Source organism: Polypterus senegalus, chromosome 18 (genome assembly GCF_016835505.1).
Source record: "Polypterus senegalus isolate Bchr_013 chromosome 18, ASM1683550v1, whole genome shotgun sequence".
In the NCBI taxonomy this organism is placed as follows: domain Eukaryota; kingdom Metazoa; phylum Chordata; class Cladistia; order Polypteriformes; family Polypteridae; genus Polypterus; species Polypterus senegalus.
In genome coordinates, this window is record NC_053171.1 from 8,380,511 (window position 1) to 8,395,977 (window position 15,467).

Below are 15,467 nucleotides of genomic sequence, written 5' to 3' on the forward strand. Positions count from 1 at the left end.
TTACAACATGGTGTGTGTCTGTGTGTGTGTGTGTGTGTGTGTTTTGTCACAAATGAGTAAAGACGTTACTGCCAATATACATCTGGAATGCTTTTGTTTTCCACTGCTGGTTCACAATTCAGAATGCCATTTTGGCTCACAAATGAGTTTATATGTTTACTGTTATTTAGAATTTGTAATGTCACTCTTCTGGTTTATTCAGCTTTCAGGCTGAGAATTTTTAAGCAGGGAGTGTCGTATTAGACATACTTTAGTCAAATATGTGCCACATACAGTACAGTATATATGTTTTTTTTCCCATATTTTAGGATTGAAGGCAAGAGTTCCACATGACCATTTAGGGGTCCAGAATGGCAAGGCCATGGAGGACAATGAAAGCCATGAGGACTGATTGAGATCATTGATGTTAGGTAGAATGCCTAGTAGGGGCTGGGTGGTCTCGTGGCCTCAGAACCCCTGCAGATTTTTTTTTTTTTTCTCCAGCCCTCTAGAGTTTTGTTTTTTCTGTCCTCCCTGGCCATTGGACCTTACTTTATTCTTTGTTGATTAGTATTACAGTACTGGGGTGTTGTAACGTGTTAGCCATTATGAATGTAGTGAGAAGTCAAGCAGAATGACCCCTTTTATTGGCTAACTAAAAAGATTACAATTTGCAAGCTTTTGAGGCAACTCAGGCTCCATCTTCAGACAAGATGTAATACAGAAACTGGAGTTCCCTGTGTTTATATATACACACTAGGACAAGAAACAACATTGGTACATTTCTAAGTGAGACGTCGTAAATGTAAAATAATTAATAGACATCTTCAGGCTAAGATTCATTTAGCAAGAGAGGAGAACAATGTATTGTCAGTTTTGCCTAATTTTATTTTTATATTTCTTTCTTCATCTTGTAAAGCACTTTGAGCTACATCATATGTATGAAAATGTGCCATGTGATAAATATAGTTGTTGTTGTTGTTTAAAAGAAGGATTTTTTGTGTTTTTATATAGCACTATGAATCCTTGGCAACTCGAGCATCTGCAAATGGGCACATAATTGACATCTATGCATGTGCTTTGGATCAGACAGGACTTCTAGAAATGAAATGCTGTTGCAATCATACTGGGTAAGAATTTTATAATTTTACCCTTTTTGTGCTTCCATTGCATAAGGACCCTTACAGAAAGTTTGTGGACAAAACTGAAAAACTATCCACATTTTGCAAAGCACCTTTGGAATATGTAACCTGAAATTTGCGCGATAGACATATGAGCGCCGACAAAATCGCGAAAGTTTCATTAAATATGAATTACTAGTTTAAAGCATATATAATAATGTTTATTTTAGAAGTCAATATTCTGAGACGCGGCACGCAGATAGTCCTTAAGATCACGCCCTGTATATGTAGGAAGAATTGCAGCAAGACGTCTTGATAGTTGAGTGTATTTAGACTTGGTGGCTGCCTGACTGCTTGTAATTCCGCTTTGTATACGATGCGTTATGCCAACCCTCGACTGAGTTATTTGTTTGCGGCATGCCATCAAGCAGTTATAACAGTTATAACCTAGCACATAATTTGTACATAATGCGCACGTACGCGTCCCACTCTCTTGGCCTCTCTCGTGATTTTGTTATGGTGATTTTGTCGGCGCGCATTTGTCGAAAACCAGTTAGCAGGTTTGTAGGCACTCATTTGTCCGTCGCGGTTTTGTCGGGGCTCATATGTCTATCGCGCTTTTGTCGGTGAACCTTGGAATACATTAAACTACATACACTAACGCAAGACATCACCGTTAGCACTAACAGTAGCTTTCAGAATTCACCAATCTAAGCTTCCCTAAGGACAGACTTACGTTTTAATAATGTTTGCCCTCTCATATCCACAAATGATAAATGGATAAAATGCATAATTACACCCAGTCAGACAGACCATTCAGTCCAACAAAGTTTCCCAGTCCTAAGTACTTAATTCCCCCAAAATAAGATCAAGTTGAATTTTAAAGGGCCCTCAAGTGCCACTGTCTACCATGCTACTTGGTAGCATATTCCATGTGGCTGTGGTTCTCTGTGTGAAGAAAAACTACTACTGTTTGTGTAAAATTTAACCCTTAACAAGTTTCCAACTGTGCCCCCAGTGTTCTTGATGAACTAATTTTAAAGTCGCAATCTCAATCCTCTGGGCTAATTCCCTTCATAATTTTAAACACTTCAGTCAGTTCTTCTCTTCGTCTTCTTTTGTATAAACTGTAAAGGCTCAGCTCTTTTAGTCTTTATTCATAACTCATCCCCAGTAACCCTGGAATCAGCCTAGTCGCACTTGTTGGGACTTTTACAATCACTAATGTATGCTTCTTGTAGTCTGGAGACCAAAACTGCACACATTACTCCAAATGAGCCCTCACCAGTGGACATGTACTCCATACATCAATCCGCCATATAAACTAATGGCTTCTGAACATGTCTGACAGTTGATAGTGTTGAGTACACTATGACTTCCAAATCCTTCTCATAAGGGGTACTTTCAATTTACAGACTGCCATTGTATATTCAAACCTCACGTTTTTACTTCCTACATATATTACTTTACGTTTTACTTACACTTACATCACTTTTTTCATTCCTCATTTTTCACAACAAGGAGGTCACCAAGACTAGCATTTAGCTCTGTTGAGTTTTCTCTGTTATTTAACCAATTTAGTGTTCTTAGCTCCTTTCTGTCTGTTTGTCCTGAAATATTTACTTTGTCATGCTAATGAAAATATTCCTTCCATATTGCATTTAACTGCATATTGAGAAGTACCCAGTTAAACTGTGTTGTAATTGACTCCCATTATGTGTATTTATAACAGTTGTCTTTGACTTTTAATGGTTTAATGACCTCTGATTGGTTGTTTTCTTTTTTTGCACATTTACTTTATTTGTCATGTGGACAGCAAAAATCAAATAGATTAATATTAAAGTTAAACTTGGATAACTTAAGAAATTGCATTAGATTGTTCAGAATAAAGGACAGATGTTTAGACATAATTATACATGTAAGTTCAGTGATAACTGACATAAAATTTCAATAGACATAAATTATTTTGCTTAAAATGGCTTTGTTTTTTTTAGTGGTTATATGGTAATGGCTGATTCATTCAACACATCTTTATTCAAGCAAACCTTTCAGAGAGTTTTCACAAAGGATGTTCAAGGATCATTTAAAATGGCATTTGGTGGTTTGCTAGAAATAAAGGTAAGTATTTCTATTTTTTTTTCCCCCGTAAGTAACCTTATAATGAACATCCGTTTTCACAACAGCATTTTACTTGTAATGTTACTGCTACTGTCTCAAGGCTACAGTTCCAGGTATAAATCTGTGTCCCAGTCACTGCCATATGTACTTTGTGTATTCTGTCTTTGTTGTGTGTGTTTTTTATTTTCTAGTATACAAAGTATAGGAAAAGTACTGTAATCTTTCAAATTCCTTATAAAGTACTGTTGGTTGTTGTTAAAGCCTTGAAATGGGACAACCCCACGTTACATTTCAGATCTTCTCCGTCCTTATTTAGCTCCCAGTTCTTCAGCCAAACCAATCCTGCATGTGCCGCAGACACATTTAAAACTAAATGGGGACCGAGGCATCTTCTGTCTGCTGGAGCTGAACTTTCTCCATGTTTGTTTTGAAATCGAGACTTAAGATTTATTTGTGCACTCGAGCCTTTTTAAACTCTTGATCAAATTTATAGACATGTTTTAATATTCTCAGTAAATTTTCAATATCTTTTAATATATTACTCTTTGCATTAGCGCACTTAGGTGAGTGAAATTTGACTTATAAACTTACTTTACATTTTTACTTTCTTGTATATGAAGTATAGGGAAAGTACTATAATTGTCCAAAAATTCAATGTCGAGATTTTGATGAATCTTGATGTTTTAGACCTCCCCGAGTCTCAAAATACCATTTATGGAATTTATGTCTTTTTGTCTCTGTCTGTGTAAACACGATAACTTGAGTACGCTTTCCTTTAAGTGAACCAAATTTTGCATACACCTATTAGGTACAAAACGTAGATTTATATCAATTTTTGAGATATTTCTGCAAACCAGAAGTGGTACTTTTTTATTCATGCTGCTGCAGAGTCTGATTTATTTAACTTTTATAATAATTGTTCAATATACCGTATATACTCACGTATAAGTTGGGTCTTGAAATCCGAAAAATCGATCATAAAATCGGACCCTAACTTATACACCTGTTCAAAAATGCGACGCTTAAATTTTTTTTTTTAACATCGTGTTGCCTCCACCAAACTCGCCATCATTTTCTCAGATGCATCTCGGAGGGGACTGGGCGGTCTCATGGTCTGGAATCCCTACAGATTTTATTTTTTTCTCCAGCCGTCTGGAGTTTTTTTTTTGTTTTTTCTGTCCCCCCTGGCCATTGGACCGTACTCTTATTCGATGTTAATTAATGTGATTTATTTTGTTTTTCTTATTGTGTCTTTTATTTTTCTATTCTTTATTATGTAAAGCACTTTGAGCTACTGTTTGTATGAAAATGTGCTATATAAATAAATGTTGTTGTTCTTGTATCGAATTTTGTTGCAGCAGCGCAGTTACCAATTTCTTTTGCTACTTCAATGATATTTAATTTTAAACCAGCTTCATATTTTCTTCGGATCGAATGCTCCATTGTAGATAAGGGATGCTCTTACGATAAAGGTATATGAGGGTGTGAGATAGAAAAAACACAAAACCGTGCAAATGTCGCTTTGGAATAGTTCGGGTATTACTGTGTGGTTACTTGTCACAATAGAGAGAGAGCGAGGTTAGGAGCATGCGCTGATACAGTGCATTGCCACACCCACATAGGAAAAAAAAGGCTGTGTGCTCCGTGGTTACTCTCTCAGGTGGGCGTCAGCATATCATAATCTCTTGGACCAATAGTGGGAGTTTTCCGCATTCGACTTATATGATCAACATTATAAAATACCAGAAATTATACTGTAAAATCAAGTACCGAGTTATCAGCGGGAGAACTTTAACGTGAGTATATACGGTATTATTAATTTGATTTGAATTGTTGTTGTTTGTTCTTTAATGTACATAATATAATCCTTGTCTTGCGGTTTACTCCTCAAATATCCATCCCCATATCTGAGTATACAAAAAAGTCCAGGGGAGAGTACTCCCTGATTTTTTTTTTCCTCTAGACTGCTATGATGTTTTTCTCACAGGGTTCGGTAGTTAAGTGTGTGTGTTTGTTTTTTTGAAAGTATATCATCTTACTATTGTTTACTCCAGTATTTTCGCGATGAAGTCCCATAAATCTGCTTTCAGCAGATGACATGCTCCATTTCATTCAGGCTGCCACATTGTTGATTCCTTTTAAATTTGCATCTTCATGTCCAAGACACAGCTTCAGGATTGATCCAGTAACTAACATTATTTGACCTTATGAAGCTTAACCCTTACGTGTTATTAAGTTTGTGGTGAAGTGAGGTTGCAAAAGTGGAAGATTCTCTAGGACTGCCTTGGCATTGCTTTTGAAAATGAGCTTAACCTTTATTTTTTTGTGTAGTAGATGGTGCCAGAAGGGGCTTCCCCAGTGGGAACAACAAGAAGCATTGTTATTTTATATAGCGCGGTTCCAGGAGCTACGGTGTAAATGCTTGTATGTTTTAAGTTGACATAGTGTACCTGAGACAGGGATTGAAGAGCGAGCCTTGAGATTTCATGTCCAGTGCAGTAGCAGTTATTTTATTTATTTATTTCTCTTTCTCAGGATCATTGCACAGAGGCCCTGGAGTAATGTTCAGGTTAACAGCCTTGCTTAAGGGCCCAAATGGAGTAGCATCCCTTCTGGATCCTTAGCCTCACAGCCACCTCCACTCTTTAATCCCAACCAATATTTATGGTGATGTTATCCATGCTAGATCCTGTCTAATTAAGACATTGTGTGCTAGTTGCATTAACAGTTTGTTGGTATTCCATGGTTTATTTTGGAAAAAAAAAATCACACAGCTGTTTGTTGCAAGTTCAGTAGTAAGGTTAAAATAATGTGTTGTAAAAATGGAATGTAGTGTTCTTTGTCAGGTGTCTCTGGTGATAAATATGCATTTATTCTTTAACTGTTGGATGTTGTGGCATTATTATCATTTATTAATGTTTTGTTTTTATAGACATCAAGAGAAATAAAGATTTCTGGAGCAATTGGACCATGTGTTTCCCTCAACGCTAAAGGACCCTGTGTCTCAGAAAATGTGAGTTTATTTATTGTCGATGCTTTGTTATCTTGATGGGTTCATAGTTTAAGTTCTCATAAACGCTTTGACGTTGCCTTTCAGACTTTGCTTAGAATATGAATCATTACTTAATAGTGGGCGTCTTCCATTAAGGAACACTTCAACCTAAATGACTTTTTTTTATATGTTACTCAGCTCATGTAACTTGGAGTGATGGCCAAAAAAATGTATAATATAATGCAGGGGTCTCCAGCTCCAGTCCTGGAGAGCTACTGTGGCTGCAAGTTTTCATTCTAACTGTTTTCTTAATTAGTGACCAGTTTTTGCTTTTAATTAACTATTTCCCTTTATTTTAATTAACTTTTCTTGAGACTCTGACCGCTGAATTGATTCTTTTTTCCTTAAATGGCACCTGAACATAAAATTGATGTGAAGTGAGCCAAAAGATGACCAACTAAGTTGGGGCCTCCAACCAACTTCACTTCATTCAGTTTCATAACACTTTCCAGGCGAATGTCTACTTTTGTCAGCAGGAGGCATTGAGAGCAGTAAGCAACTGTATACTGCAACAAGACTCGCCGTTACGTTTTACTTCGACTCTTTTTGCTAAAAGAAGAGTTAGTTTTGTTGGTTTGACCGAGATTCCCATGTGCTTGTGGGAGTAGTGAAGAGCAGACAATGACAAAAATGGCATAAACATCTGGCGAGAGATCGAAGCGAATGCACAAAGCAAAATACTCCGTGGACGACGTTTTGTATATAATCACTGATTTGGACTCTGACCTGTCGGACTCCGATTCTGACGCAAGTGATCTGGAAATCGAGATCGAAAACGAAAGTGAGGAACCGGCATCGGCTGATCGATCTCCAGCTAATCGTGGTGTCGAACATGTTTGTGTAGATGACGACCATCACTCACAATGACATGAGGTACAAACCAGATTGCGCTGCACTGTGACCGCGACTGCTGCCCGCCAACCGTCATGCCACCTATAAGCGTCTCAAGCCACAAGAGACTGTGAACTGGCGGACCACACAGTTGAGCAATGGACAGCAACTGATATTTTAGGTTGATTTAAGTGAGACCCTTACTTTGGGTGCTATTCAGAAAACTGCATGTTTTGGAATAAAATTCAGCCCTCAAAGAGTTAGTTTGAAGCCAATTCTTGTTGCTAATTAAACCCGTTATTTAATTCCATGGCGCCCATTCTGCCATGGCAGACATTTCCAAAACTGTTGATTTTCTTTTTTAAGAGCGCTGTCAAAAATGTTTTTTGTGGACCTGAGCAGATCAACATTACTGAGTCCTTCGTCTTTCTTTATTGTCAGTTATTGTGTGATGGATTCAGGCTATTGTTTATATGTTGGTTCATTTTTTGTCTTAATATTGTTTGGTTGCTAATTAAGAAAAAAAAGAAATAATTAAGGGGCCTGAGTCTTAAGTTGTACATCATTTACAATTAAGGCAAAGGGTTAATTAGCAGCAAAATCTGGTCACTAATTAAGAAAAGGGTTAGAATGAAAACCTGCAGCCACAGTAGTTCCCCAGGACCGGAGTTTGAGACCCCTGATCTAATGTTTTCATGTAGGGTGAAGATAAAAGAAAGTTTACGATGTAATACAAGCCAATGGTGGCTAATGGAGTACAGCAGCAATTAATATTTGAAGTGCATTAATATTCTGATTTCACAGTATTGCAGTGCAAATTGATAAGTGAAATCTCAGGCTAGGTACGAGCTGCAGCTAAATGATGGGCTTCAGTCATATTTCAAATAATGTATATAAATGTTTGTGTTTTATTTTCATATTTATAGGAAATTGGAATGGGTGGCACATGTCAGTGGAAAATTTGTGGACTTGATCATAACGCAACACTAGCTATTTACTTTGAAGTTGTGAATCAGGTATGTAATCACTAGCTGTTTCTTTTGTTGTTTCAGACATTTTTCAAAACAAAGCATCATGTACGCTAAGCAATTTAGAAGCCTGAAGGTCTTTTTTTTGTGCTGACATTAAAGGCATCTGTCAAAGTGTAAATGTATCTCACCAATAGGTGTAGTCCTTGCTGGCACCACTTTTTAAAAATAACCTGAGAGTTAGATTCATACCTGTTTATGTGCAGGGTTTTTTCTGTGCATGAATGCATGTGTGTAGTGCCAATTAGATTAGATAAACTTTATTAATCCCAAGGGGAAATTCAGATGCACACGGCAGCAGAAACCTGAATAACAAGGATACAAACTCACGGGACAAACAATACAGCCAATCAATAAATTAGTTGATAACTTAATAAAACATAAATGTATATAGATTATGCTTTATTCGTCCGCAAGGGGAAATTAAAAATGGTTGTGCAGATATTCAAAAATGAACATAAGTACATTAGAATTTCCTAACAGCAGTGAACCAGTAAACCCGTATATTTCTCAGGATAATTTAATGTTACAACACCTTATTAAAACTTGTTAAATCCTGTTTTTCAACAAGTTATTTTATCAGGTACCCAATGTATACTATTGTGGTATTATGAATGCATTTTACGTTGTGTTTGTTCTCAAAGCGTCTCGCATACGCCAGAAAACATTTGCTGTTTAGGTTTGTGGGTTTATATAGCAGGATTGGCTTTAACTGTGTTGATATGTCATTTAGTTCAATTCAGTTTACTGTTATGTAATGCTGTCCTTTGAGTGCAGGATCAAGGCGCTGTAAGAAGTTCACTGGGAAAACAAAAAGGACAGACTTTTCAGATTACTAATTACATAATGCACACACTTAATGACACAGATAAGACAAAACACAGAGTAAAACTAAGCAATTGTGTGAATGGATCTTCATATTAAGTTTGTTTAATACTATTGAAATATATTGAAAGATGTGCAGCAGGTTAGGGTGATAGGATAAAGATGGAAAGTTACTCACAATTGAGGAGAGTGTATTGAGCAGATGGAAAAAGTTACTTTGAGAGGCTGATGAATGAAGAGAAGGTTGGATGATGTGGAGATAGTGAATCAGGAAGTGCAACAGATTAGGAAGGAGGAAGTAAGGACAGCCGTTGGTCCAGATGACTACCTGTGGAAGCATGGAGGTGTTTAGGAGAGATGGCAGTGGAGTTTCTAACCAGATTGTTAAAAGCAATCTTAGAAAGTGAGAGGATGCCTGAGGAGTGGAGAAGAAGTGGACTGGTGCCGATTTTTAAGAATAGGGGGATGTGTAGAGCTGGAGTAACTACAGGAGGATAAAATCGATGAGCCACAGCATGAAGTTATGGGAAAGAGTAGTGGAAGCACAGTTAAGAAGTGAGGTGATAATTAGTGAGCAGCAGTGTGGTGTCATGCCAGGAAAGAGCACCACAGATGCAATGTTTGCTCTGAGGATGTTGATGGAGAAATTTAGAGAAGGCCAGAAGGAGTTGCATTGAGTCTTTGTGGATCTTGAGAAAGCTTATGACAGGGTGCCTTGAGAGGAGTTGTGGTATTGTATGAGGAAGTCGGGAGTGGCAGAGAAGTACGTAAGAGTTGTACAGGATATGTACGAGGGAAGTGTGACAGTGGTGAGGTCTGCAGTAGGAGTGACAGAGGTGGGATTACATCAGGGATCGGCTCTGAGCCCTTTCTTATTGTCAATGGTGATGGACAGGTTGACTGACGAGATTAGACAGGAGTCCCCTTGGATGTTGATGTTTGCTGATGACATTGTGATCTGTAGCGAGAGGAGGGAGCAGGTTGAGGAGACCCTGGAGAGGTGGAGATATGAGAGGAGAGGAGAGAAATGAAGGTCAGTAGGACCACCAAGACAGAATACATGTATGTGAATGAGAGGGAGGTCAGTGGAATGGTGAGGATACAGGGAGTAGAGCTGGCGAAGGTGGATGAGTTTGAATACTTGGGATCAACAGTACAGAGTAATTGGAACTTTGGAAGAGAAGTGAAAAAGAGTGCAAGTGGAGTGGGTGGAGAAGAGTGTCAGGAGTAAATTGTGATCGACAGGTATCCGCAAGAGTGACAGTGAAGGTCTACAGGACGATAGTGAGACCAGCTCTGTTATATGGGCTGGAGATGGTGGCACAGGAGACAGAGCTGGAGGTGGCAGAGTTAAAGATGCGAAGATTTGCATTGGGTGTGACGAGGATGGACAGGATTAGAAATGAGGACATTAGTGGGTCAGCTCAAGTATGGAGACAAAGTCAGAGAGGTGAGATGGCACTAGTTTGGACATGTGCAGAGGAGAGATGAGGGGTATAAATGAGAGAAGGGTGCTAATGATAGAGCTGCCAGGGAAAAAGAAAAGAGGAAGACCTAAGAGAAGGTTTATGGATGTGGTGAGAGAGGACATGAAGGTCGTGGGTGTAACAGAGCAAGATGACGAGGACAGAGAGAGATGGAAAAAAAATGATCCGCTGTGGCTACACCTGACGGGAGCAGTCGAAAGAAGAAGAACTATAATACTATGCTTTTACTTAACTTAAAAGTAGAGTGTGATTTTAAACTCTTTGAAATACTCCACTCAAAAATGTATTTTTTTTATCTTTTGTTATTCTGTGTTATTTGTAGCAGTGAGCGAGTAGAATTTTTATTCTCCCATTTTTTTTGGAAAATGGAGATAAAAACATTTTTGACGTTGTAACCTTCAAAGGAGACAAACACAAACAGAAAAAAACATCAAAACATCTATGAAAATTGTGGATTTTGTAAACTGGAAATCAGCAAAGGCATCTCAGAGCAATGAATGCTTGCCCCATAGTCGGGCTCTGTAGCTTAGATGAATGCCCACCAGAGGGCAGTACTAACATAGTACTGTATAGTACAGCGTTTCTCAGCCTTTAAGTATTTGCGACCCGAGTTTTCATAATAGTTTTAATCGTGCCCCCCTAACGTTTTTTTGAAAGTAGCCCACTAATACCAATTCTTTTTTTAATTAATGATATATCATAGATGCATATTTTATTATACCTACTTAACTTTTACCGACATTTGTCTAACTCTATTTTTCTAGTATCAGAATGTAGTTTAAGTTCATTTGTGTTGGTTTCAATAGATGTATTTTTCATATTTTTAATTCTTGTTTTCTTTTTTTCACATCTTTGCGCCCCCTGCCCCACAATTTGAGAACCACTGGTATAGTGCATTAATTTAAAGTTTAATTCAACCTCGAGGACTCTGAGTTTCATGTAATTTATTTTTACTTTATGTAACATTATAGTACTAGAAATATTGTCACATGTAAAGAGCCAGAGAGGTGTTTCACTATCTTGCCATCCGGAGCATTTATCAGATGAGTAAAAGCCAAACATATTCAAGTTGAAGTTACTTCTGTCAAGGCAAATTTGAAACGGTGAATTAATCCATAACTGGTTCTGCATGGCATATTTCACTGTTTTAAGTCTGAGAATTTGCCAATGCTTTTGAAATTTCAAAAATTTGTACAGTGTGCTATATTTGAAAAAATCTTAATGAAAATTGAACTTCTGTGACAATTTTCCTTTAAGAATAAGTGTCAAATAAAAAAAAATAAATAAAAAAAAAATAAAAATGAGTCTGCTGGGAGCCCAGTTGTTTCATATGAAGAGACAGTTGAACACACATAAGGACATTCATGATAATAAAAGGCACGTTTCACATTATATGGACCTTTTCAGGCCAAGTTTCCGGATTGCAAGGAATTTTGTTTACTTTTGCCTTTGATGAGAATAACAATAGCATGAAATTTAAAACAAGTTGGAAGTGGGGGAAAAAATTAAATAAGTCAAGTCAATGGTAGAAAGAGATGGTCCAGTGACCGTCTGTGGCCAAAATAAGATGTTTGGCTTATTGAACAGGAGACTGCCAGTTGTGGAGGTGGCCACCTCAAAGATCGAGGCTCATCGCTTGACCTGGCCAATTGGAAAAGATTAGGATGTACCAATTTGTCCTTGTGACCATATTGGTTTTCTTTAGATTGGGGTAGTGGTCCTGAACAAATTCAATCATTTGAAGTAGTCGGCTGAGTATGTTGCTTGCCTTTTACAGTTTTGGGGATCATTCTGTACTTTAAATTGTAAATCTGATATTGTGTTGCAGTGTGTGGGGTTAGTGTTTCTGTGAGCATATGAGTCTGTTGTAATTTGGGATTTTATTCATTGAAACGTAGGTATGGCTATTGTTATTTCAGACAGTTGGGACTTGTTTTAAAGACAGAAGTTCATTTTCATTTCTTGCGTTTGATTGCCAAATACGTCTGAACATTTTTGACTGTTAACTTCAAGGGGTGGGATGGGGTCAGAGTACAAATATGTTGTAGTGTTGGCCAGCCTTTCTGAACTTTTACATCACATAGTAAAGTAGTGTAGTGTAACGGATGTGACTGTAAGAGTTCAGAGGTTACACCTGTGCCATCTGCCAGCAGAGACGTGGAGCGATAGTTACGCAATTCTGCTTATCGGAATTCCCAGCCAAATGTGGTGTTTGTGACAGTTACAATAACAAAGCACAGTACACACATTGAGACAACATTTAATATTGGAGCCAGCAAGTCTGACTGGAAGTGCTACAGAAATCTGCTAAATAATAGCTGATGTCCAAATCCATATGTTGGGGACTCAAAAGGCAACCCCATTCTTCAGTATGGGAAATATGGTATATAAATAAAGTGTATTATTATTATTAGTGTTTACAGTATTCTAAGATGTTTCCTTTAGAATTTAGACCATTTATTCTTAGTGTTATGTTATCTTCAAATTGTATCCTACAGTCAAATCACTGATTCCAAAACATTCCTAACAGTAAGTTGTATGCTTTGTCAGCAGAGCCGGGTCATGTGATTTATCCTGTAAAGCCAAGGTTGGAAACAAGGAGTTATTTTGAGTGTAGGAGGTCAGTAACTGGCTCATCCATTACATCTGATGGATTGCATTATGTCTCATGTGCTTGGATGGGCTCAATAGGTTGTCTTAATTTTGCATATACTGCCACTGTAATATGTGGGCTTATTAAACAATAAAATAAAGCATCTTAATCATTTCAGGCTTATCCCTAGTAGATTAGTTAGATGCATTACAGCTAAATGGTAGGAACAGCAATATTTAATATAGAAAAGAATTACAATCCACTTTATTATTCGTGTCTAGCTGTGTCAATAATACAACGCAGTAAACTTTAGCTTATGTAATAAATACACATTCATGTGACCCTCAGAAATCAGTGTTTTTTTATTTCTTAGCTTACTGTCATATTTATTTGTGCATTTTATACTGTAGAAAACTAGCTCCGGACACGGACTCAGAATGTCCAAAATAACACGAGTTTATTTCTAACAATGTCCTGGCTCCAACACGGTGCTCAAATCAGCACAGTACTCAGTCCTCCTTTCCTTCTGCCGCCTCTACTCCTTTCCTCCTAAGCTTCGTCCTCCTTCCACCCGACTCTGGCTCCCCGAATGGAGCAAGGCGGCCTCCTTTATACTGCACCCGGAAGTGCTCCAGGTTTCTCCCAATTGAAATCCGGCAGCACTTCTGGGTGTGGTGGAAGTGCTGACTGCCCAGACTCTGGAGCTGACCAGGCACCCTCTGGTGGTGGCCACGGACCCCTACCGGGTTGAGCTTCTGAGCTCCAATTCCATGGCCCTGATGTAAACCAAGGGGCTGCCCTCTAGTGTCCTGGGTGGAGGTGCCCTTGGTAGTATGACCATTCCCCTGGTCATCTCTTCAAAAGGGCGTCCCGTCCAGGCAAGATCCCCGGCTTTCCATCACAATATGTACAGTGTGTGCTTTTTAGTAGTAAAAATGCATTTAATGTAATAGGTTCGTCTTGATACTTTTCAAAAATATATTCCTTGTTATAAATTCTGTCCACTGTACTAGCAATAGCCCTGTTCAGTAAAGATGTATATTGTGTATGTAAATATAGTGAGAGTATATATATATATATATATATATATATATATATATATATATATATATATATATATATATATATATATATATAAACTGCTCAAAAAATTAAAGGAACACTTTGAAAACACATCAGATCTCAATGGGAAAAAGAAATCCTCCTGGATATCTATACTGATATAGACTGGGTAATGTGTTAGGAAAGAAAGGATGCCACATCGTTTGATGGAAATGAAAATGATCAACCTACAGAGCCCTGAATTCAAAGACGCCCCAAAAATCAGAGTGAAAAAATGATGTGGCAGGCTAGTCCATTTTGCCAAAATTGAATTGCAGCAACTCCAAATTGTACGCAGCACTTTGTATGGCCCCTGTGTTCTTGTATACATGCCTGACAACATCGGTGCATGCTTATAATGAGATGACAGATGGTGTTGTGGGGGATCTCCTCCCAGATCTGGACCAGGGCATCACTGAGCTCCTGGACAGTCTGAGGTGCAACCTGGTGGCATTGGATGGACCAAAACATAATGTCCCAGAGGTGTTCTATTGGATTTAGGTCAGGAAAGTGTGGTGGCCAGTCAATGGAATCAATTCCTTCATCCTCCAGGAACTGCCTGCATACTCTCACCACATGAGTCCAGGAATTGTCGTGCACCAGGAGCCACTGTACCAGCGTAGGGTCTGACAATGGGTCCAAGGATTTCATCCTGATACCTAATGGCAGCCAAGGTGCCTTTGTCAAGCCCGTAGCGGTCTGTGTGACCCTCCATGGATATGCCTACCCTACGACAATCATTAACCCACCACCAAACTGCTCATGCTGAATGATGTTACAGGCAGCATAATGTTCTCCATGGCTTCTCCAGACCCTTTCACTTCTGTCACGTGCTCAGGGTGAACCTGCTCTCATCTGTAAAAGCACAGGGCACCAGTGGTGCATCTGCCAATTCTGGTATTCTATGGCGAATGCCAATCGAGCTGCATGCTGCTGGGCAGTGAGCTCAGGGCCCATTAGAGGACATGGGGCCCTTGGGTCACCCTCATGAAGTCTTTCTGGTTGTTTGGTCAGAGACATTCACACCAGTGGCCTGCTGGAGGTCATTTTGTAGGGCTCTGGCAGTGCTCATCCTGTTCCTTCTTGCCCAAAGGAGCAGATACTGGTCCTGCTGATGGGTTATGGACCTTCTATGGCCCTCTCAAGCTCTCCTAGAGTAACTGCTTGTCTCCTAGAATCTCCTCAATGCCCTTGAGACTGTGCAGGGAGACACAGCAAACCTTCTGGCAATGACACGTATTGATGTGCCATCCTGGAGAAGTTGGACTACCTGTGCAACCTCTGTAGGGTCCAAGTACCCAAAGAAAGATGCCCATGGTCCCTGCTCATCTG

General features: G+C 38.8%; 1 protein-coding gene across 2 annotated transcripts in view; it reads left to right on the forward strand.

Moving 5' to 3' along the window:
• The window catches only part of sec23a (Sec23 homolog A, coat complex II component), a 64,061-nt gene that overhangs the window by 12,524 nt on the left and 36,070 nt on the right, over positions 1-15,467 (forward strand). For both annotated transcript variants that reach the window (XM_039741154.1, XM_039741153.1), the window contains exons 9-12: positions 994-1,109; positions 3,095-3,218; positions 6,151-6,231; positions 8,028-8,117. In XM_039741154.1, the coding sequence (XP_039597088.1) occupies positions 994-1,109; positions 3,095-3,218; positions 6,151-6,231; positions 8,028-8,117 (411 nt within the window). The remainder of the gene's footprint in view (positions 1-993; positions 1,110-3,094; positions 3,219-6,150; positions 6,232-8,027; positions 8,118-15,467) is intronic.